The 22,551-nt window shown below is 51.9% G+C and overlaps 9 protein-coding genes across 9 annotated transcripts; 4 read left to right on the top strand and 5 right to left on the bottom strand.

Annotated features, from left to right (window-relative positions):
• Positions 1-1,143: 1,143 nt before the first annotated feature.
• COCVIDRAFT_94855 (hypothetical protein) lies at positions 1,144-1,392 on the top strand (the record flags this gene model as incomplete). Its single annotated transcript, XM_014702877.1, has 1 exon — positions 1,144-1,392. The coding sequence occupies one exon, from the start codon at positions 1,144-1,146 to the stop codon at positions 1,390-1,392; it is 249 nt and encodes an 82-aa protein (XP_014558363.1).
• A 1,193-nt stretch (positions 1,393-2,585) lies between these two features.
• COCVIDRAFT_14616 (hypothetical protein) lies at positions 2,586-4,356 on the bottom strand (the record flags this gene model as incomplete). The annotated part of the gene is made up of 3 exons (XM_014702783.1): positions 2,586-3,769; positions 3,820-4,039; positions 4,111-4,356. The coding sequence occupies 3 exons, from the start codon at positions 4,354-4,356 to the stop codon at positions 2,586-2,588; spliced, it is 1,650 nt and encodes a 549-aa protein (XP_014558269.1).
• An 892-nt stretch (positions 4,357-5,248) lies between these two features.
• On the bottom strand, positions 5,249-8,389 carry COCVIDRAFT_25238 (hypothetical protein; the record flags this gene model as incomplete). Its single annotated transcript, XM_014702804.1, has 2 exons — positions 5,249-7,889; positions 7,947-8,389. The coding sequence occupies 2 exons, from the start codon at positions 8,387-8,389 to the stop codon at positions 5,249-5,251; spliced, it is 3,084 nt and encodes a 1,027-aa protein (XP_014558290.1).
• Positions 8,390-9,823: 1,434 nt separating this feature from the next.
• Positions 9,824-11,194, top strand: COCVIDRAFT_94822 (hypothetical protein; the record flags this gene model as incomplete). The annotated part of the gene is made up of 2 exons (XM_014702876.1): positions 9,824-10,161; positions 10,213-11,194. 2 exons carry the CDS (start codon positions 9,824-9,826, stop codon positions 11,192-11,194), a joined length of 1,320 nt encoding a protein of 439 aa, XP_014558362.1.
• A 235-nt stretch (positions 11,195-11,429) lies between these two features.
• Positions 11,430-12,785, bottom strand: COCVIDRAFT_94785 (hypothetical protein; the record flags this gene model as incomplete). The annotated part of the gene is made up of 2 exons (XM_014702875.1): positions 11,430-12,299; positions 12,465-12,785. The coding sequence occupies 2 exons, from the start codon at positions 12,783-12,785 to the stop codon at positions 11,430-11,432; spliced, it is 1,191 nt and encodes a 396-aa protein (XP_014558361.1).
• A 1,053-nt stretch (positions 12,786-13,838) lies between these two features.
• On the top strand, positions 13,839-14,461 carry COCVIDRAFT_14612 (hypothetical protein; the record flags this gene model as incomplete). The annotated part of the gene is made up of 2 exons (XM_014702782.1): positions 13,839-13,850; positions 14,126-14,461. 2 exons carry the CDS (start codon positions 13,839-13,841, stop codon positions 14,459-14,461), a joined length of 348 nt encoding a protein of 115 aa, XP_014558268.1.
• Positions 14,462-16,598: 2,137 nt separating this feature from the next.
• On the bottom strand, positions 16,599-18,138 carry COCVIDRAFT_14611 (hypothetical protein; the record flags this gene model as incomplete). The annotated part of the gene is made up of 3 exons (XM_014702781.1): positions 16,599-17,266; positions 17,316-17,943; positions 18,007-18,138. 3 exons carry the CDS (start codon positions 18,136-18,138, stop codon positions 16,599-16,601), a joined length of 1,428 nt encoding a protein of 475 aa, XP_014558267.1.
• A 1,350-nt stretch (positions 18,139-19,488) lies between these two features.
• Positions 19,489-20,679, bottom strand: COCVIDRAFT_25235 (hypothetical protein; the record flags this gene model as incomplete). Its single annotated transcript, XM_014702803.1, has 3 exons — positions 19,489-20,339; positions 20,396-20,548; positions 20,613-20,679. The coding sequence occupies 3 exons, from the start codon at positions 20,677-20,679 to the stop codon at positions 19,489-19,491; spliced, it is 1,071 nt and encodes a 356-aa protein (XP_014558289.1).
• Positions 20,680-20,893: 214 nt separating this feature from the next.
• On the top strand, positions 20,894-21,772 carry COCVIDRAFT_94948 (hypothetical protein; the record flags this gene model as incomplete). The annotated part of the gene is made up of 2 exons (XM_014702874.1): positions 20,894-21,264; positions 21,343-21,772. 2 exons carry the CDS (start codon positions 20,894-20,896, stop codon positions 21,770-21,772), a joined length of 801 nt encoding a protein of 266 aa, XP_014558360.1.
• Between the last annotated feature and the right edge of the window lie 779 nt (positions 21,773-22,551).

The raw sequence follows: 22,551 nt of genomic DNA, 5'->3' as shown, positions 1-22,551 counted from the left end.
GGAGTGGGAGTGGGAGGGGAAGTGGTGGTGGTGGTGGTGGTTTCAACACACAGCGACTCTGCCTCGGTGGAGACTGTGAGCTCAGTCGGTCGAGGCAGGCGTCAAGCTGAAGGAGTTATTAGCTAGGCAGGCGAACGCCCTCGACAGCGGCCCATGGCCCGCTTACAGCTGGCCGTTCACCACCACTTGGCACATCAGACGAATGGCCGTCGGCGGTGGGGGGCTGGGCTCCAGGGATCAACTGCAGCTTTAAGCGCCCGCCGACAGGCTGCGCCCTCTTCCTGAGTGCCAGAGACACGACGCTGGATCCCATACAGTCGATCCGGCTCACCGGCCTGGCGGGTGAACGCCTGCGGCTTGTTGCAGTTCTGGGCTCGTGGGACAGCTCGGCTTACTCTTCCATCGTGTAGCAATCCTTTTTCCGTAGCCATCATCATCATCATCATCATCATGATTACCCCCACTACCACCACCACCATTATTACCACCATCAGCATCCCCATATCAGCGAACGTCGCTGCAGACGGCTAGGACTGGTCTGGGTAAGACGCTAATGCATCCTCTCTCAAAACGCTCCATCATGTGCATGTAGACTGCTGTGAGGATGCGGCACAGCAGCGTCTCCCCCGTCTGGCCGTGTGTGCTCAGTCTCCAGTCCCGGCCCCATCGCCATCGACGTGGCCGCCTTGCAGCAAATCCATCTCGCCGGCTTGTGATTGCCCTCCTCACTCGCAGCCGCCCGCAAGCCCATGGCATGGCCAGAGCCTCTTCTCGATGCCATGCTGATACCTGTAGCATTCACTACCATCCCTCACACACTCCCGCTACTAGCTCATCTCCACCTTTTACACACGCACACGCGTTCGGCTTTCTCCCGCTACCATGTGCTCGGATGCCTGAGGGCTGGCCAATCAGCTGGCCCATGTCAACTTTATCATGACATTTCCAACTTTTTTTCCCTTTCCTAGCCTACCAGGATTACCACCACGCCATTGTGTACCATATTCCTCTCCGAGACGAGGCTCCCTTGTTGCCTGGTTTTTTTAGTTTTTTTTTCTCTGCATTCGCACATGCGTACGATGCAGCAGCCCTTGTTGATGACGCGACCTACGCCGCTCCCGCGTTTGACATTAGCCGCGCACCATGCCTGTCAATAGGCGCCGTGGAGTGGAATTTTCTATTCGACCAGCAGCTTCAGCCTCGCCAAATGATGAACACGAGACAGATGGTACTGCCCACATTGACTCGTCTCTGACCAGCCCAGAGCCCGTCGACAAACCCAATTCCGCCCAACTGTGCCATTGTCGGCGACGTCAAAGGCACCAATGGCCCATGCGTGGGGCACGAGACGCGACTGCCGTCGATGCGTCTGATGCCCCACTTGCTTGTTGACGACGCTGACTCTGTGTACTTACTCCAGAATAGTCTACTCTACCACTCGTCCAACCGAGCCAGCCCCGCCCTCCCACTATCCGGCGCTTATTGCCATTGTCTCTTTGGCACATTCACGCCTACATCCACATTAACCACCAATCCGTACCGGATACATCCAAGTTTAGATGGCTTCATGTGTCAAAAGACGCGATAGACGATGGCCTGACGGCGATCCCTTCTAGTGACTGCCACGCCAGAGCCCATTGTTCTGGTTAGCAGCCAAGGCATCCCATCCACGACATAGTATACCAGAGCCTTCAACAAAGGCTTGCTAGTACCCAATCAAATGTCCAACTACCCAACAAAATGCCATACTCTGCCACCAACGACCAACAGACCATGCTCTTCAAGGCACAGTCAACCACGTTTCTCATGTACTTACATACTATACTAATCCCAGGTCCCTAACCAACCCCCAATCGATTGGACAAAGTCCAACAGCCCAACTCCAATCACCCAACCGCAACCCAACACGCCACACTAAATCTACCGGCCACGCCCCCTCCCCCACCGCTTCACACATGACACGCAGTCTCCAGCGATAATCCTCCGAGGAAGACGGCTCTTAACCCTTGGAAATGCTTCTTTTTTCCCTAACCCACCAGTCGCTGCAAAGCCAAGCAAAACAAGTTTGACCGCTTGCTGTGCCCCGTCAGCCCTATCCTAATCACACTAACACATGTCCACACACACACACACACACACACACACACACACACAAATGTTTGTTGTCTCACACTACCAACAAATGCATCATGGAGCAAGTCTGCCTCGGGGAAAATAGAATGAGTGGACTCTGTTGGACTATGCGAGGTACATACATAGACGCCGTGTGGTGTACATGCAAGCGCCCGTCTCTTTATAAAGAGGTATTGTCAAGTATTGGCGATTGAAGTCCCGTCTTATTCCCTCCAGTTATAATGCACATTGCTATTACCACAAACATTGGAAACGTACCTTGGATAATTGAGCTGGTATTTGGTCTATTGCACTGGTGAACATAAGCGGCTGCTCAATCTCACATTTACGCCCACAAAGTTTTATATCAGCCAGTCCCAACACTCATCGTCACACAATTGCATTCAATTTCAGTCATTGGGCCATTCGGTACGTCATTGCATCTATTCTTCTTCTCCTTTCTATCCCCACACTCACTTCATCTTGGACATACTAACCACATTCCTCAGCGTCCCAAAAGGCAACACATCTGCAATGCGCTTCTTGTTCGCAAACAGCATGACCAGCCTGTCCAGTCCACAGCCCCAGCCTCCCGTTGGTGGCATCCCCCACTCAAGCGCTTCAAGGTAGCTCTCGTCAATGGATCCGTGTCCATCGGCCTGGAAGTCAAGCTGCTGCATAAACTTCCTCCGCTGTTCAAACGGCGAGTTTTCTTCTTCATATGCATTGACGTATTCGCGTCCATGGATAAATAGCTCCACGCGCGAAGCAACACGCTGGCCCGTCGCTTCATCCACATACGACTTGGACAGCGGCGAAAGAGCTTCCGGGTGCTGCGTGATGAACGTGGGGTTCTGGCAAAGTGGCTCAATGTACGCTTCTGCTAGACCGTCAAGTAGACGCGGTAATGTTGGGTTTGGTGGGACATCAAGGCCGAGTTCTTTGTAGAGCTGCAACACCTCGTTCGTGGCATCGGGTGATGAGAGGTCAGGCAGCTTGCGGCCACTAGCTTCTTCAATTGTAGGAACAAAGGGGAGTTGTGCAAAGGGTTGTGAAAAGTCCACGCTTTCTGGGGATGTCAATGTGGGAAAATACGTTGAGCGCAGTGATTCGATTGCGGTGTGTAGACCGTGGATCAACTGCTCTGTCCGGGCAATGACAATGGGCAATGTGGCGCCAACCTCGTAGAATTCGCACGTGGAGAATTCGGGGTTGTGTGTATTATCCACGCCCTCATTTCTGAAGACGCGCCCGATTTCGAAAATCTTGTCTTGCCCTCCAATGATGAGGCGCTTCAGATTTAGCTCTGGCGCTATCCGCAGTCGAATTGGCACGTTGGAGAGCTCATTGGCTACAGTTTCAAAGGGACGGGCAATGGCGCCCCCAGCGTTGACGTCGAATATGGGTGTCTCGACCTCCATGAAGCCGCTCTCGATAAAGTAGGTACGGACATAGTCATATATGAGTGCTCGCAGACGAAGAATGTCACCTGGGTCGTCGCTCGTAAGGGCATGGATGTGCGGCCGTCGCGCGAGCGTCTCGGCATCTTCAATCTTCTCGGGCAGGTGATGGAGGCAAGGGGCAAGGACCTGGGGCACTTGGAGGGCAAGGATGGAAAGCTGCCCGGTTGAGGTCTTTGTTGGATTGCCGGTGATTGCTGCCAGAACTTAGCATGCATCCCCAGGCAGAGACGGCAACATCACGTACAAATCCAATCGCCGATTCTAGCAACTTTTTTGAAGCTCTTGAAGCTTTCGTCAAGACCGTCCTGCGGCGCGAGCTTTTTCAGTTCCACCATGACTTGGAGTCGCTGGGTATCGCGCTCGATATCAAGAAACATCAACTTGGAGCTAAGCAGCCGCACTGAGCGTACCCTTCCTGACGCTGTCAGAACGGGAATGTTTTTGCTCACGGGTGGTGGCATATCCTACCAAACACGGACACGACATCACTTGTGGTTTCTAATATGTCATGATACTTTGCATTAAAGTCGCGTACCGACAAGTTCTGGGTATCGGCCGAGTAAACCAGTCTTGGATGGTAGTCACCCAACGGCTTTACTTTTGCCAGGTGGTCGAGCCTCTTCTGCTTCTCTACATCGTGCGGGCCGGTGTATGTGTCTGCGGCTATGCTCTGCACGAAGCGTCTCTGGAGCGCGATGTAGGCTTGAGCATGGTGCGGCTTGAGAGACCGACTAGCTCCATGGAGGTAGGGACGCAGGAAGTTGAAGGCTGGTTTGCTCATGGTTCCTTGTAGTCTTGTTAGCCACAGTGCGCATTGATTCGTCAGAGACAACGGCGAGGATTGAGAGGGTTCAGTAAAGGGTGTGGTGAAGTCAACCGCCCCGAAAGGCGTCATTCGCAACGGTTCTAAGGTTGTTTTGGATCATCATGTGAAGAGGGTTGTATTGGCTAGATGACGAGCCAGAATACAAGGCACATGGGGCGCAGAAGAAGAGAGTGTATAGTACTAACCTTTGCCACAAGCACGCCCATCTCTACAGAGACGAATGGCGGCATGCAATGCAGAGAGAGAAAAATCGTCGTGACAGAACTTGCCAAAAGCTCTGACCAGCAGAGGTGCGCACGGGTGTCGCGCTTTGGGCACGGCTGCCTGAGCTAAGCGAGCACGTGATTATAGCGCTAGCGCGTCGCCAGCGGGTATATAACCCGGCCGCCCCCCGTCCCCTTCTTGATTCCTCATACTTACCTTCTTGCGACGCACTGAGCTCAAGTATTCAGTGGTCTGACAACGTCGCCTCCATTGCACAGCGGGGTGTGGTGTTGTCATGAATCTCCTTCGGGGGCTTCAGCGGGGCAATTTTTGCTGGTCTGCCACTGTGGCATCTTTTTTTCATTGATTCTGTTGCCTGGTGCAGCGGGTCGAGGAAGAAGACGGACGTGCATGTCGCATATCTGCTATCGACTATCGGCATCAACACTTGCTTGGACGCGTAATATCCTTTCGCACCACCGCTTGCTATCCAGTATGCACGTCGTACGCCCTCTCGTCATTGTCCAATAATGTGCCAAAATGCTCTGTTTGTTGATAATTGGTTAGCGTGTTCGGATGCTACATGTTCCTCAGGTTCCATAATCACGTCTCGCTGCCCTGCGACGAGCCTTGCACTACATTCTTAAACGCCTATCCATACCCACGATAGCATCCAGCCCACCCATTTGTACGATGCCTTAACCATCGATGTCTGATTATTCAACATCTTCTCTTCTCGCAACTTTTGCCTCTGTTGCCATTTGCTGTCCAAGAACTGGATTTGCCCCATATAAGGTTCACACTTTGCCAAACTCTCTTCGTCTTCTTCATCAAGAGGCATGATGTGTTTCCACATTCGACACCGGAAGTCTGGGGTAGCAGTGCCTCTCCGTCCAATGCTATACATGAAAAATTGGCCTAAGAGCGAAATTCGTTTGCTTAGCTTTGCGCAGAGGTCAGGACCACGACTGATGAACAGGTCAATGGTTTGGAGATGGATTTGCTCGATTTCTTCACTAGGCCGATGATTCCCAACAAACATTATGTAGTCGGCAAACAACGGATTGTCGTTGTATGTCACGTTGACATCAGCGCCGTGATGGAGCAGGAGCTCAATGAGGCGGTGTCGATGCAGCGCGCTCGAGACGTCCTGTGAGGGACGTCGGCCAGAAGGCAAATGCGAAATCTGAAGCAGAAAACGGCCCCATATTGAACAGTCGCCGTACATCTCGTTGGGATCTGCGCCTGATTCGAGAAGGTAGCGCACCATGTCCAAGAGCTCAATCTCTCCGCTGAACTTGGAAGGACAGATCCGTAATGCACAGTCTAACATGGGGCGACCGCCAGGCAGCTTGATGTCGGCGTCTGCCTGCAGTTTCTGCTCCACGTATACCTGCAGACCCTTCTGGATTGTGTATTCGAAAAACGAACTGCATGCTGCTTTGCGCACCTTGTCGCCGACGCAGTCATAGTCGCCAACGGCGCTATCTCGATACCAGACAAAGTCTTGCCCTGTTTCTTTTGAAATGGCTTCGATCACCGCCCCAAATTCATCGATCAAATCACGGTTTGCTGACTTTGTCCGTATCTCTATTTCCCTGGCATAGAAGAATGCTTCTTCCAGCAGTTGTTGCACGGGACCCGATTGATCTGTTACGCGTCGTTGCGACAGAGGCATGGCTTTCAGTAAGACGAGGTAGCCCCGGAGTATAGACAACTCGGGATTGAATCCAGCTTTGGTCTTCCCAGCCAACAGCTTTTGCATGTCGTTTGTCCGAAGAAAGTCGTGCACAGTTCGATGCAAAAAGTCGACTCGATAACCAAAGTAATCCGTACCCGCAGGATCTTGCCGCGCTTCCAGAAGTCCCTTTGTTTGCCCGTTGAGCCGTCTCCGCATCTGCTGATGTCGTGCACTAAGCTCGTAGTTGTCTATTGGCTTCACTGGCCTTTCCAGCGCCGACTTGCCGTTCTCCATCTCCTCGTCTAGAAAGCTATACGCCATCAGAGTCAGCGGCGTCGAGGCCGCAAGCGCAATCTGAAAACTGCGTGCCATGTGCTCGTGATATATACTGTCAATCGAATTCAGCATGTGTCCAAAGAAAGCTTCCAGGTCGGTGGGCAGTCGTCGCAGTCGTGAGAAGAGAAGCGCTATCGAATCGCCGTTGGTAAGTCCCTCCAGCAGTGAGTTTACAACGAGCAGCACCCAGAGAAATACTCCCTGCGCTTTGTTTGTAATCTCTTCTAGCAGTTCCTTGAAGCGTTTGTCCTGAGGGGTGGGATGTAATTGCGCAAAGTACTTATCGAAGCGATGTTTGACATAGACCTTGATGTCCTGGCGAGTGAGATCCTGCAGATATAACTTCCTGGTCACATCATGGCCGTAGGCGTCTTCAAAGATATTCCAAGGTCGACTCGAGACGCAAATTTTGATGTTTGGCGACTTTGCCAGATTATCCAGTACTTTGATGACATCAAAATGCCGACCGTCGTACTCATCCAGTCCGTCAATGAAGAAACAAAACTTGGCGGCCATTTCCTTGCAGTGGGTAATTCGTCGCACCATATTTGACAGATCGGAAAAGTCCCAGGATTCATCCTCTTTCATCTGGGCTTCCCACGCTGTCGCATCCCCGGGACAAGCGACTGAGATTACTTCTGGACACTGCTTGAATATGTCAAACAGCAAAGACTGTAATAGGCCTTTGAGAGATTTCTGCATGGTGCTTCCGGCACTCCAGAAGAAATACTTGGCAGTGATGCACCGCTCAGCTTTAGCCCACAACTTGAGCGTCTGACGCGTCCGCCGGTGACCGCATATGTGCTTCATCAGCGTCGATTTCCCAGATCCCGGCTTGCCCGAAACCCAGAATATGCCATTTTTGTGTGAGAGCCAATCGAGAAAATGGACTGGGGGGCGAGAATGCCGGGACTTTTGCGATGTCGGTCTAAAGACCCAGTCGAACGTTTGCGCGTGTGCTGAAGCAACGTTTGAGTGTCGTGTCTTCATGGATTTGAAGTACAAACTGGACAAGACCTTTTGAGACTTGGTCAGGTACCGGCCTTCGTCGACCAAACTCGTCAGGGCGTCTCCGATGGCTTTCAGGTCTTCTGCCTTGATGGCTGATCCTTCTCGCGTCAATGCAGCTTGAGCTTGCGTTGCATCCACGGCTATGTCGCTTATTTCTTTCGACAGCCTGTCTAGCATCTGTGTTTGGTTGAGTTCCATGCGCATATTGGCCTCTTTCAAGGCCCGAAGCTGTACGTTTATCGTAGATTGTCGATCTCTGAATGTCATCAGTTAGACTTCTTATATAGACTGGAGAAGGGCAGGGTCAACTCACCCCAGACTATGCGCGAGGCCCAGGGTTAGATCTCGACGGTGGCTGTCCAGCCTTCTCTGCAGCTCTTCAATCTTGCTCTTCTTCCACACGCCCCGTACCGCTTGCAAAAAGCTCTGGTATGATCGATGGTTGGCATTTTGTTTCACCTGTAACTTTTGCAACAAAGCTAGTAGTTCGTCTGCTGTAGACTTGCAAGACGCAGCAAGGTCCACAATGGCCTTCTCGCCAGAGGCGAGATTTTGAGGGTTTGCGTCGAAATGTGAAGTAGATAGTTGCCTGGTGAATGTGTTGAGATAGTTGCAAGTAGTTTGCAACTCCAGCTGAGCGGCCGACTGTCCCGTCATCGATGTCTTGAGCTCACGTGCTTCCGAGAATAGCTTGCAGGCGAAGTCGACGAACTGGACAACGTTCCCGGCCAGGCCGACCGCTGTGAATGGATCCATGACTAGTTTGAGGCATGTATACAATGAGACGGTATTGTTTTCCAACAATGCAAATGCAGCAAGATGTGCAAAAGAGTCATCGGACGTAAGACGAAAGTGTTAATCAAGATCATGTGCTATACTAATCGTTTATGTCAAGGCTGTGCACAGGCTGTGCGATGGCTGCATGAGGGCTGTGTCAATATGCTTGCTAGGCTACAGCGCGCCATCGCGTGCAACATGTGGAGGGGTTGTACTTGCAGACGATGAACATCAACTGTATTCTTAACAGATTAACTGAGTATCAATGTGTGCTTCAGTATAGAGGGCCTTCGTCATGTAGAAAGGGTCATTACTTTCTTATGCTGTAGCCCGATATATGTTAAAATTTGTGGTCGTAGCATCTTTGCATATGTAGGAGTGGTGTATCCACTCCCTGTCATGTGGCGCACGCTTTCTTATGGCTGCATACTTGACTTCAGCTGGTGGTGTAGTCTGACTCGTATTGCCTGTGCTGAGCTTGCCTGTAGATCCCATGTACAACACGCTTGAATGTAGTCTTTACACCACCGGAGAGGTTTTTTGTAATTGCATAGTTGCCTTCCATATTTCTTCAGAGATATCATGGCTATTTTTCCTATTGCGCAAAATACGCCGAAGACACGCCTTTGTACCTGCATTAGACACTGCCCAGTTTCCCTTCCGGGTACCCGCATCTGCGTTACGTGCATATTGCCCAGATGCTCGACACATGGAAGCTCACGCAATCCTCCATCATGGTCCTCAATCCCAAGGATATAAGTCCTTCTGGTGCCGTCTTCTTTTCCACCATAGCTTGACGTCGGTCTGGACGCCTTGACCCCGTTGCTTTCGCGCCACTCTCAGCCCACAACTACTCAGTTGGTCCATCACTGCCAGTCACATCAGAATTACAACATGCTCGATTCATACCCACGCGCCGAAGATGCCGATTTGAAAAAGCTTGGTCTTGCTGGCCATCGTTGCCTGTCTAGCTCCAACGGCGATCGCCAAAACGCGTGGTGCCCCGCCATGACATCGCCATGACGCGTGCCTGAAATGTTCACCACCAACACACACATATGCCGCTGCATATGGCAACCCCATATTCACCTTGCATAGCGGACATCTGCCCCTCCACAGCATGTCATGACGTTAGGCTAGCCCATACAGGCGCATGTACAAGGGGGGAAGAATTAACCGCTGGTTCGCGGTAGTTGTAACAGGGCTGCAGATTCAACGTCACATTTTCACCAATATGTCATCGATCGTAGTTTGGACGTAGTTGAAAAGGTAGGCTTTCTGCTCGTACTGCTCTTGTATTTCCCAATTCTCTACCCTCTATTGAACTTCTCCAATTATATCCCTTGATATATTCGCACTTCACCCATCAGCAATCCATTGCAACAATCGCCCAAGATGATGTCCCAAGCCGCCATGCAGGCGGAGAAGGCCGTAGGCCACGGAGACAACGCAACCACCACTCAAGACGTTACCAACCCTGGAAACAATGAGGCCTGGGCAGACAACTCGGAAAAAATGAAGGCATTGGCATGGTTCGGCAAGAACGACGTCCGCATGGTTGAAACTCCAAAGCCAAAGGTCATTGAGCCCCGCGATGTCATTGTCAAGGTGACCGGATCCACCGTGTGCGGCTCAGATCTTCACTTGCTTCACGGTTCAGTCGTAGAGATGCAGAAGGGTGACATTCTCGGTCATGAGTTCTGTGGTGTTGTCGATGAGTGCGGTTCTGAAGTCACCAAGTTCAAGAAGGGGTACGTTTGATCTGTTCCATTCTATGCAAGGACACTGCTAACATGAAGTAGTCAACGCGTTGTTGCGTCCTTCCAGATCGCCTGCGGCGAGTGCTACTACTGCAAGCAGAAGCTATCTTCCCAATGCGAGAAGACAAACTCCAACACAATTGAGAATACCATGTACGGCGGCCGGACCGCTGGCATGTTTGGATACTCCCACTTCACTGGAGGATTTGCTGGTGGCCAAGCAGAGTACACTCGTGTTCCCTACGGTGATGTGAACCTGCTGCCACTTCCCGACGATGTTCCCGATGAGCAAGGTCTCTTCCTCTCCGACGTGCTGTGCACTTCATGGCACGCCGTTGTCGACACTGGTGTCAAGAAGGGAGATGTTGTAGCCATCTGGGGAGCTGGCCCAATTGGACAAATGGCTGCAGACTTTTCTCTGCTGAACGGCGCGTCCAGAGTCATCATGATCGACTCCAACTGGCGTCTCGACTTCATCAAGAATAAATACCCCCACATTGATACCCTCGACTTCTCTGCTCTGCCCAAGGGAGAGTCGGTAACAAGCAAGCTCAAGGAGATGTGCAACAACCGCGGACCTGATGTTAGCATCGAGTGCGCCGCCGGAGAATATGCAAAGGGCTGGGCACACTACTTTGAGATGATGCTCGGCCTCGAGACCGACACCAGCGAAATTGTCAACGAGATGATCTCCAGCACACGCAACATGGGTCGTTGCGGTATCACCGGTGTATACGTCGGCTACACCAACCACTTCAACATCGGTTCGCTCATGGAGCGCGGTATCCGCCTCATTGGCAACGGTCAAGCCCCCGTCCACATGTACTGGGAGTCCCTGCTCCAGATGATCCAGGAAAAGCGCATCGACCCGTCCAAGATGGTTACCCACCGTGTGCGTCTCGAGGATCTCGACAAGGTCTACTACAAATTTGAGAAGAAGGAGGATGGTATGCAAAAGGTCTTTGTCGAGACAAAGTGGAGTTTCCCGGCTTCCAAGTGCAGCCCTGAGCTGACTAGGTACTAATTTATAATGACGTAGAGTAGAGTGTGTGTGTAACTTAGTGATACCAACAAGAATGTAATGTTAAAGATTCTGAATGATAAAATATCATGTTTTGACTCGATATGAAGTCTAAGCTCATTACTACCTTTTGTCCAATCTTGTAGTTACATTTTGTAAACAGAAATTCAACAATGTATTATGGAATGCATTGCACAAAGCACCCGATGCCCATTGTCCCAAAAGCAGGGCCACACATTCAGACACTCTTCGACTCCGTCTCATTGAGACCCCAACTTTCCATCTCCTTTTGATAGTTCCTTGCCATCTTCTCATCTGTCCACTTATCCCTGACCAACCAGTACGTCGAGATGCTATAAAACTGCCATGCAAAAGCCCAGAAATATCCGATAGCATACTCGAAGCGATCAACCCATTTGGCATCAGCGCCATATCCCAGGCTCTTTCTTACCTTCCTCCAGCAATAGACTACACCGCCCTCGATAGCCAGCGGAATGACCTGGCTCGTGTACATGAAGGTGATGGCCCAGAGATCCCCCCAGGGAGCGACCTGCCACCGCACTGCCGAGTGCATGAGGCCCGAAAGGAAGAATACGAGTCCGTTTTCGACCAAGCGAGTGAACGTGTTGCGCGGCATGCCGAGCCAACCCCTAGTAACGCACTTGACGTGGCCGCTGAAGGAGTGGTAGATGTAGTTGTGCCAGTAGTGCCTCCAGTATCGTCTCACCGACCACGCAGCAGAGAGGTTACCAAAGAGACCCAGGCCCCATTCCTCGGGTCCGTCGATGCCTAGTCCAACGTGTAGTACGGCGCAGATGCTGTGGTAGCTTTCGTACAGCCACTTTGTGGGCACGTTCCAGTTGAAGGCTTCTTCGGTGCGCCAGTAGACTTCTCGGTAGTGCAGCGATGTGGGTAGTCGCCGGAAGAAGTGGATATCGTCGTCCGAGATGTAGGCGTCGGGGTCCCGGCGAAACGGCGAGATGTGGTATTCATAGTATTCCCAGGCGTATTGCTGTGCGTACAGGCGGAGGACTTTGAGGAAGTGGTAGCGGACGAATTGCCAGCGCGAGAAGCCGTGTTGATAGTGGGCTTGTAGGATGTACTGCGACTTTTGCTCGGCGACGTTGATTGGGTCGTCCGTCTTTTTATCTAGAGCAGCGTTGTTTTGCTCCTGCTTCTGCACAGTGTTGATATTGTACACTGCTCTCGACGTACTACCGTATTCCTGCAGTTCCTGTAGTTGATTTTGCTGCTGCTGCTCGACAATCTGAACACGACTCCGGTCAAAGATCACTTTGTATGCTTGCTTGATGCGCTCCCTAGTTTCACCCGGGCCAGGACGCACATCAGGCTTGAATTCCAAGATGCACACTTCGTAGCTCATGTGTGCGAACCAGATGATACATGCTCGGGCAAGTGTATCGACGTGATCGGAGTTGGGCGAGATGTATTCGCAATACCGGAATGCGAAGAACAACGGTATGAAAAGATACACTATGGATTGTCTACGAGCGAGCGAGGTGGCGGGTGGGTAGGCGAGGATATAGATACCATATGCGATGGCTATTGCGAGTGGAACCGCCGCTACCGGCATGATAGCTGGAGTCCAGTTTGGGTGTGTATAGCGGCCAGGCATCTTGAGTGGCTGTATGAGTTGTGTGTCGGGCTGGTGCAAGTCGATGAAGTTGTAGAGCGAGATGGAAGGAGTTAAGAGCGCTGGCAAAATAGCAGGTGCGCTGCTGGAAAGTTCACTTTGCACAAATTCGAATCAAGTGAACGTGGGGTCTCGCTTTCACCACCCATGGTTGGGCAAACACTTCCGAGATGAAACTCGAAAGACTGGCTCGTCCAATTCCCTTTACTGGAAACCAAATCACTTCCATACATTGGCGCAAATATGACCTCATGAGTTTTTGTCAGTGATGAAAGTATTTAGTCACTCATGTTCTTCATTGGACCTGCGGTGTGAAAGTTCTGCTTATGATGCAGATTTGGGTTACTTTGGCGATGTAGTGAATCGGCCTTCACTGAACGATAACACTGTTTTCATTGATATGATAGGTGGGTGAACTGGAATTTTCAAATAGCTGCAATACCTCATCACTCCATGTGGAATCCAGATCAGGGTTAGCAACATTTCGTATGTCCCAGGAAGCCCTATTGCGAACCAGAGTTGAAGATTTGCGTGGGCACAAGATTACAATGTGAGCCTTCCAGTCTTCAACAAATGACCTTTTTTTTTATCATTTCCATTTAACAAGGTAACCATTCAGACCATCATCTGAGGTCCCTGGCTGGAAGTGTTCGTCTCCCACCTCTCTTAGAACGAACATTGTGGATACAAATGAGCATGCCCATACCGACTGACATATTCTGATTAAGCTGCAAGAGTAAGATGCATTAGCCATAATCTCGACGCTCTTGAGAACTACAATCCATTTCTCAAAATAGAAGCTACTACTAGCTTTACTTCGGATTATTCAGCAATAATGATACACATCGCTGGTGTAACGGCGACCCACTCAGTCTTTGAGAATACGAGGTCAGCCCACAACCTACAGTTGTCTCCACGAGCACCAGCCACAACACTCGCGGCGTGCATTGAAGCGAGAAAATAAGCTTTAGATTGGCGAAAGGGTAGTGCGACATGGCAGCCCTAGTAGGCCAAGTCCCGATAAACAGGGGTAGCAAATATTGGAATCCAAATCCGCCAAGGAGTATCCAGAATACACCTTGTTGTCCCAAGGCTATGTTCAAGCGGATTTCATTTGCAATCTCCGCCCCCAGTGTCTTCCACATTGTCTATTTCCCGCAATTCAACCCCAGGAAAATCGTTGCATACGCATAAAGGAGAGACGCAGATAGATAGGAGGTGAAGCGAAAAAAAGCAAATTAAACCCTACTCAAGCCACGCAGCTTTGACGACATGCATAGTCACCGCCACAGCGCGGCGCTCCCGCATACCAAGACGTCCGCCAAGTCAAAGAGCAAGCAAGCCGCAAAAGAAGGGAAGAGACGAGTGAAAAGAATAAAAGGGGGGTTGAGGGGAGAGAGACGAAGAGAAGAAAAGAGGATGAGCGATATCGACGCGTCATCCCCCAAGTTGTCACATCCAGAAACAGGGTCCTACCTCCTACTATCGATAAAATCGCGGGACCCCGGAGCACAATTCGCGCCGTTAATCGTGGTCGTATTCGCCGGCCCCTAAATCGCCTCGTATCGCGTAGCGAGCGGGAGAGTCAAACTATCCAACGCCACGGACACGCGTAGCCGCGCCAGAGACCCAGCCACCCTCACTAACGGGACGCCAAAAACACCCCACGTGTCGGCTAGTCTACGCCCTCAACACGGGACCGACTCGTCGCAAGAAAAAAAATCCTCGCGTGAGGATTTCCGAAGCAAAGTCCGAAAAAAAAGATGTCTCTACACACCCCCATTACTATCTCTGTCGTGTAACCCAGAGAGGAGAAAAGCCAAGTCCGCCCCCCCCCCCTCTACCTTTCTGGTATGCCTATTTTTGAAATCAACCTATAATAGTCGGGCGAGCCCTATTAACCATTTGGAAGGGAGAGGGGGGGTTCAAAATAACCATGGACCAAAATACCTGACGCGTATTACTCCTACGCGTATTCAGCCAGCCCACTCTCACACAAACCAACACCGCAGGTAAGAAGGCTGCACTACACTGCACAACTCACCTCATCCGCAAGTACCGGTCCATATATCGGGTAGTAGCTCCAAACATACCATTACCCCCCGTTGTTGCATCACACTCCCGCTCCCCCTGCCCCCCCATCTTCGGCCCCCATCTTCCGCGCGCCCAGCCACGCACACACATACGTACATTGGCACGTACGTTGCATCCCCCCATCCATCCTTCCAAAAGCCCGGAAATCAACAGAGCACGAGACCCCCCCCATGTCCCAGCTTTGATTCCCGCATTTACCATGCAAATAGTCTGCAAGTAAAACTACTTACGACTCTAGAACCAACATTGCATGCAATATCCGCCAAGCGGCTTCTCCATTTGTCTAGCGGCATCCAAGAAAAGTATCATCATCATCATCATCGTCCAACTTATGTACAGAGTAGAAAGATAGTAGTACTTAGAGTAAGTACATTTTCTTGGCAAAGCTACCTGAGTACCGCTCTTTCCAGAAAAAAAGCAATCAGTTCTGGGGCCATGGTGGCGACTAGGGCCTTTTCTTTAGTTTAGTTTTTTCTTTTCTTAGAGCGGCGGGCGGGTGCGGACGACTTTTGCGACTGCGACTGAAGAGTATGGGATGATGGATGCATGGGGAAGGTGAGCGGAAGGGATGTGGCTAAGTTAGGGGTTCACGAAAAAAAAGAAAGGGCCAAGTTAAACTACGTATCTTTTCAATGTGTGGCTGATGGAGCTAACTAGCAACTTGTTGTTGTTCATCCTGCATCTTTGTGTTTACTTTATTCTTTGCTCTTGTCTCTGTTCTTTAAACAATAATAAAAAACTTGGTTTTGCCTTGTATGTAAGATATGGTGCTGGCAAACCGGCACTTGCTTTGGCCAGACCCATGTGATGAGAGAGAGGATCGTGGGTGGGTGGGTGGGTGGTTGCATTACTACTCCGAGTTAGTGGGTGCATTTTTTCCAAGGCTCAGGACAGGAAATTTTTGAAAGGTCGAAATAGGCAAGCGTATGGCGTTCTGCCGCGACAAGACGTCATCGGGCATATCTTTCACATGGAGCGCCATGGAGACGGAGTCTGGTTTTTTCTTGATTTGTTTATTGACCTACGTATGGCGAGTGGGGACACGGGATAAATGGTAAATGTTTATGCAAGGCAAAGCTGCGTGACAACGCGATGCATGGTCATGTGGCTACCTTGGCGGTGACTGTGATTCTGATGCATAGCTCATGCGTTATTAGACTTTCACCAGCAATGCCGATGCGATACCCGCCTTAGATCAGACGAGAACACTGTTCCAAGCACTGGGCTATCACCACAAACATATAAATGACATCATGACAAGGCACGCGACCAGCTTTGCTGTGTTTTTGTGGTTGAATTACTAGATAGTTTGACGTGCTTTGAGCACGCTTCTCAAAATACAACACGCCGGTCGTCTTGACGACTGCGACACAGGGGACGCTGGCCCATCTAGGCCCTATGCACATGACATGTTTTCAACACAGTTGTCCCAGAAAAAACTCCTCGAAAATGCCATATGCAATAAGAAAATTGGTATCCGTAGATATTGGAAAGCCCTGAACAAAAGAAATCGTTACCCTAACAGAAATGAAAAAGAAAACTAAGAAAGCTTGGTAAATGGTGCCGGGGCGGACCGGAGGTTCTCGTTTGTTACTCCGATCGGCGTGACCGTTGTTGTCTGGTTATGCATGCTTGGTGGATCAATCGTCCATGGCTGGCTTACGCCATGTTTGCAGCGCCATGCTTCTCGTCCTCGCTCTTCTCAAACATGGTATCCTCAAGCCACTTGGTGGCCTTGGCGCACTGTGCGTCGACGTAGGTGATCCAGAGATGAGCGATCGTGTACTCGACAACGAAAAAGAGGGGGATTGCTAGTGTCCAAACGAGCCAGTTGGTGGTCCTGGGAATGTAGTGGTGAATGGCTTCGCCTTGGCCGTCCTTTGGTTGCTCGACGTGGTATGGGGCTGTGCTGAATCCATAGATCAATCGTGCAAGTCCAACCTTCATGACGGTTCCGTGTGTCAGGTAGACGGCAAAACTATTGCGGCCAACCCACATGAACAGCTTGTTGGAGAAGAGGCTCTGCAGAGAAGGCGAAAGCCAGATTCCAGTGACCATGAGATCCCATCCAATAGCGGTGAAGCGCTTTGGGTAGCTTGCGGCACCCTGGGGAATGATCCAGTCTCCAATGTTCTTGAGCTGGACAGACCAGGTCGCCCACTCCCAGTGCTCTCCGGGGAAGCACGCCACATACCAGCCGAGGATGATGAGGAAAGCGGTAGCGAATCGACGGGCCTTGACGCGGTTGTTGACGAAATCACGGAAGCCCTTCTCCGAGCCGAGGTCGCAAAGGATAACACCGTAGAGGAACTGGCACTCAAAAGTTTCTAGAATATGTTAGCTGCGAGTTGAGCTGTAGGAGCAGGTGTGACATACCCTTTTCTGGGCTCGTGCGCATCCAGTACCAGAAGAACAAGACAACGCAGGTGAAGAGACGCATGCGGAACTTCATGAAGACGGTGGCGAACAAGAGGATGTAGATGAGAAAGGCGCCCTGGAGGAGAGGCAGAAGAGCCCATTGGTGGTCGTCGTACTCGTTGTTGGCGCCAGACCAGGATGTCTGGAAGTTCCTGATCAGTCGTGGAATCTCCGTGTCGAGGCTGCCAATGTTGGTAGGGACAGAGCGTCGGAACCAGTGCGAGTCGCTGCGGTGGGCAATTTCAAAGGCACCCAGCTGGGCGAAGAACCATGCAATGACGAGAGCGATTGTGGCGGGCATAATAAGTCGGGGCGGGCGGCGGAAGGCGGACTTGCCCAGTGTCTCTAGGGCTGCTGGAATGTTTCCAGACTTTGCCTGGCGGAGAGGCTTGATGGCGCACACGTATCCGGTGAGGAAGGCAAACATGGTGACACCGATACGGCCTTGGAAAGGTAAACGGATAAAGGGTAGTTGGAGCAGTTGGGGTGCTGCGTTCTCATTGTCGCGCGGCGACCAGAGGCTGTAGTCCCAAGCTCGGCACAAGTGTGTTACCACGACCCAGAAGGAAGCGACGCCACGAACACCCTGCATATGTCAGAGACACGACACGAGACGGAGAGGGGGGGGAAGTAGAATTTGACTGCATACCTCTACCCAAGTGACATTTTGGCGGTTGCTGGAGGCCATCTTGCCTGGACCAGCGGCGGGCTCAAGGGGAGTCGCAAGGCTTGAGATTGTGGCGCGAGCGAGCGACAACGGGGCCTTTGCAATGAAAGACATGTGCATGCAGCGGACGTGGGCAGCGTTTGGAGGGGGAATCGGAGCCCAAGGAAGCAATGGAGAGGGCGTGGGGAAGGTGGTAAGGAAACGAGAGAGAGGAAAGTAAGGAAAAAAAGAGCGACTGGCGGCGACTATAGCAGCTGCATTGGAGTGGACTTGGGCCGACCAAGAAGGAAGTTAAACGCATCACCAGGGATGGAGCAAGTTCCCCCATGCGAAGACGGCTTCTCGGATGGGACTGCTTGGCGCGATATCGATCTGTCAAGCAGGAGCAGCAACGGGATGGTCGTGTCATTGGCTGTGGGGCTGAAAGGAGAACAAGCGCCGGGCGTGCATGGGTGGCCGCGTCATAAAGGCTGGGCGTGAGAGCACGACGCCCCCACTGGTTTCAGGCAAGGGAGCCTTCTTGGCAGTCAGCAGCCGCATGTGGCGGTGTCTTTTGCTGCTGCACAACGAGCCTAACTAGTACGCAGCAATAGAGTGAGTGGCTACTTGGACACACCTACACCTCTCCGCCGTGCCGACTTCCGCTCACTGCAATCTCCAGCAGCCCCCCTCCCCTCCGATGACCGACCGGTCGCCCGGCCCGCCAAGCTCCGCCCGCCCTCCTGACCGGGCGGCCTCTGCCATGGACATGTGTGTGTGTGTGTGGGTGGGTGGGTGTGGGTGCTGGTGGTGTGCATGGCGCCCAGTCCGGCATGTGGCGCGGAAACAACACGTTGAGCCACAGTTACTGCTCGGGGGCGGGATCGTCCCAGTAGATTACACGCCAGCCGCTGTTTTATGTGCACCCAAGGCCGCGCAATATGGCCCCTGTGTCCGCCAGGCGACACATACTTCCTGCACCATCTACTCTCCACTGTCCAAATAGACACACACGTACGCAGCCGGGACGCGTTACTGTAATGTCCCCAACAGCCTATCTGAAATGAGGCTCTGCAAACCTGCGGCTCTGCCATGCGTGTCCCTGTCGACTGCCAATTAATTCCACCCAGCCAATCGCTCCATCAGGGTCCCAGCGCCCCTGTCTGACGCCATCATCGACCCTCCCCCCCTCCCCATCCTACCATGGGGCTTTGACCAACCCAACAATGCCATCCCTTACCTTTGGGGCCCGTCTATCCCGTCAGTCTAATCACTCTACACCCACAACGCCTCGTAACGTCCTCTTGCCTAATCAACCGCCCGCTGATACGGATCCTCATTGGCCCCACGTCTGATGTCATTGCTTTGATTTGCTTTCTTCTTCATGTTTGCTGCTACTCTACAGTCAATGCAGTAGGGCTATGTACACACAGTGGGGCAGCATGCTCTACGCCTGGACGACGGCTGCATACACATGTGCATCCGCTAGTGATTCTTCTCAACAATCTCCTTGGCAAATGCTGCAAAGTCCCGCTTGTCGTCCACCTTCTCCCACAGGTTGGGCTGCGTAAACACGGCCAGTGTGTTCCTCGCAACCTTTCCACCCCCAGCCCCCGCTCCAGCACCCCGCACAAAGTGAGGCACCGCTTTGAACTTGCCTTGGGTGATGATCTCAAGCGCCTCGCCCGTCTGGAAGGCTAGGCAGTCGCGTGGGATGCTGACCTTGGTCACGGCGCCCGTGCGCGAGTGAATGTATAGGCCTGCCTTGGGGTCTGGCGATCGCTCAAGTTCCTCGAGGGGTGCAAACGATGCGCCTGCTCGCGGCACATTCGCTCCTTCATCTACAAACATGGCCGATGTCAGCCCGGTCAGGCACCCATGGTCGAGATGCGTCGCACACCAGTCGTCCTCGTCCCCGTTCGAAATCTCCGGGCCAGATGCGGGGCTGGGGAAGTAGTGCAGCAGCCGCGCTTTTGTCGAAACACTTGTCTTGACCACATGTTCGAGGTACCCCTTTTGATAGCCTTCAATGTTCGCTTCGGCGTACTTGTCGCATGCTCGCGCAACCAATGCTGCAATGTCAATGATCAGCGTACATAGCTCGCGGAACGTCGCCTCGAAGCCTGGCAGCAGCTGCTCCGATGGCCACACATTGGGTGCTGTGTATTCTGGGAACGACGGGTATTTCTCTGCCACTGCCTTTTGCTGCTCTTCAAACCCGGGCGCACAGTTGACATAGTATGAACCCTTTAGAGTGTCGTATTTGCCATCCTTCAGCGTCTCTTTCCCACATGACCATCCAACCAGCCACTTGGAAGCGGGCGATTCAAGCTTTGCTAAGACACGATCAGCTCGCTTGAAACTCAACCAGATACAGAGCGTCTATGCTTACTCAGTTCGTCCTGAGACAGGTTTCCAAGAGCAGATGCATACGAGAGCAGTCTGTGGCGCAGATCATGAAATCTCGACGGGAGATCCTTTACAACAATGATACCCAGACTCGCGGGGCCAAACGCTTCTTCGAGTAATGCAAACTCAACATCGTCTGCAATGCCAACATCAGCAAAGCCTGCCTTACCACCGTGAACAATGCATCCACCACCACTTACTGTTTTTGAGAGCATCCAGCCCGACAACGACAGCGCTCTGGTTCACGGCAGCATTAGCGTTGGCCATGATGATTGCTCACAAAAGAATACTCTGGTATTCGACAATGACCACGCACTACGTCGTTGACTTTGACACTTTATCGTCGTCTGGGTAGCGCACAAGTGGTGCAAGCCTAACCCACAATCTCCACTTGGACCTGCCTGATTTGCGCCAGCCTCGGCCAACTCCGATCTCTCACCTCCGACGCCGCATCCTAATACCTCGACCCAGGACCGCAAACATGCCAAAAGCCCTACACTTCAAGGGTGACAAGAAAGTCAAGAAGCGCAGAAAGGCGGCCGAGCCATACGATGCCGACAACGTCCCCTCGAACCAAGTCACGCCCAGCGCCCCTGCAGAACCTGAGAATGACGACTCTTGGGTGAGCGCGGATGCGCCCAGCGACATCTCTGGACCCGTCCTCATAGTCCTTCCCACCGACAAACCCACCTGCCTGGCATGCGACGCAAATGGCAAGGTGTTTGCTAGCGATCTCGAAAACATTGTCGAGGGCGACGCTGCAACCGCCGAACCGCATGATGTGCGTCAGGTGTTTGTCGCGACTCGTGTCGCAGGTACTGAGCAGCTAAGTTTGAAAGGCCACCACGGCAGGTACGACGACAGAACCCTAGGCATTCTAGACTCTGCCCCTCCCCCATACGCCGGCAATTGGCTTACTCGCTTTTCTAGATACCTTAGCTGCGACAAGTTCGGCGTCTTGAGCGCGACTGCAACGGCAATTTCCCCAGAAGAAACCTTCCTCGCCGTCCCTGTGCCCGACAATGCCTCTGCATTCTCACTCCAAACTGCGCGCGACAAGTTCGTCAGTGCTCGCGACTCCAAGGCTGGCCCCGAGCTACGCGGCGATACGGAACATATTGACTTCACGACTACGCTGCGTATACGCATGCAGGCGCGATTCAAGCCGCGCCTCAAGGCAAACAAGGAAGAAAGGGCAAATGTAAAGATTAGTCGCAAGGAGCTGGAAGACCAAATCGGACGCCGGTTGGATGATGCCGAAGTCAAGAAGTTGCGGAGAGCAAGGGCTGAAGGAAACTTTTACGAAACTGCCTTGGACATGAAGGTCAAGTCTAGCCACGACAAGTATGCCAGTATGTGAAGGCACAACACAGCCATATGCTCTTTGCTACATCACTCTGGTAAGAAAGAAAAAGAGAGAGGGGCATACGCCGTGTCCCCCCTTCACATTGCTAGCGCTACTAGTATTAGCGTGTATAAAAACAGCAGTAGTGGTGGGCTCCTGCGTCTTTTCGTAACGCTACTATACACTTTGCCTGATCGGCAATCGCAAACACCCCAGGATCACATATTTAGCTCCTCCCCCTCCTCGTGTCATGGCCTGGAAACAGTTTCAAAAGCATAAGCGCCCTTCACATTTTGTGTGCCTGGCATTGACGCACGCACTGGGGAAGGGGGAGAAGCAGATAAAGTAATAAGCTTGCATTTATTTATTAATGCAAGTCCCAGTTCGCCAGATCGCTCTCTAATCTAAACGCAAGCCAATGACTAGCCTAGATCTACGATTTCCACGTCATGCGAAAGCCACCGTTTAAGCAAAGAAAAAAAAAGAGTTACAATCGTTGCAACTTAGGCCATGTGAGACAGATTTTGTCCTCAGAATTTACTAGCCTAAGACTTCATTGATGCTTCGTGTGGATTGGCTTTAATCACCGCGTATACAAAGTTCAATCAAATCTGCTCATACTCAAATACATTTTCTCTCGCCGCAAAAGGAACAAGGACCAGTCTCGTCTTGATGAAATCGCTGCATTAACATGCTAGGATATCTTTCAAGTCTCAAGCTAGAATCTATACGCTTCTGACGTGCGAATGTGGCCTCCATGTGCTACAAAACACCTCATATCCTTTACTAGCACA

The sequence above is a fragment of the Bipolaris victoriae genome, assembly GCF_000527765.1.
Source record: "Bipolaris victoriae FI3 unplaced genomic scaffold scaffold_27, whole genome shotgun sequence".
Lineage (NCBI taxonomy): Eukaryota > Fungi > Ascomycota > Dothideomycetes > Pleosporales > Pleosporaceae > Bipolaris > Bipolaris victoriae.
Note: the sequence above shows the minus strand (reverse complement) of the source record. Positions and strands in the feature narration are given on the sequence as shown.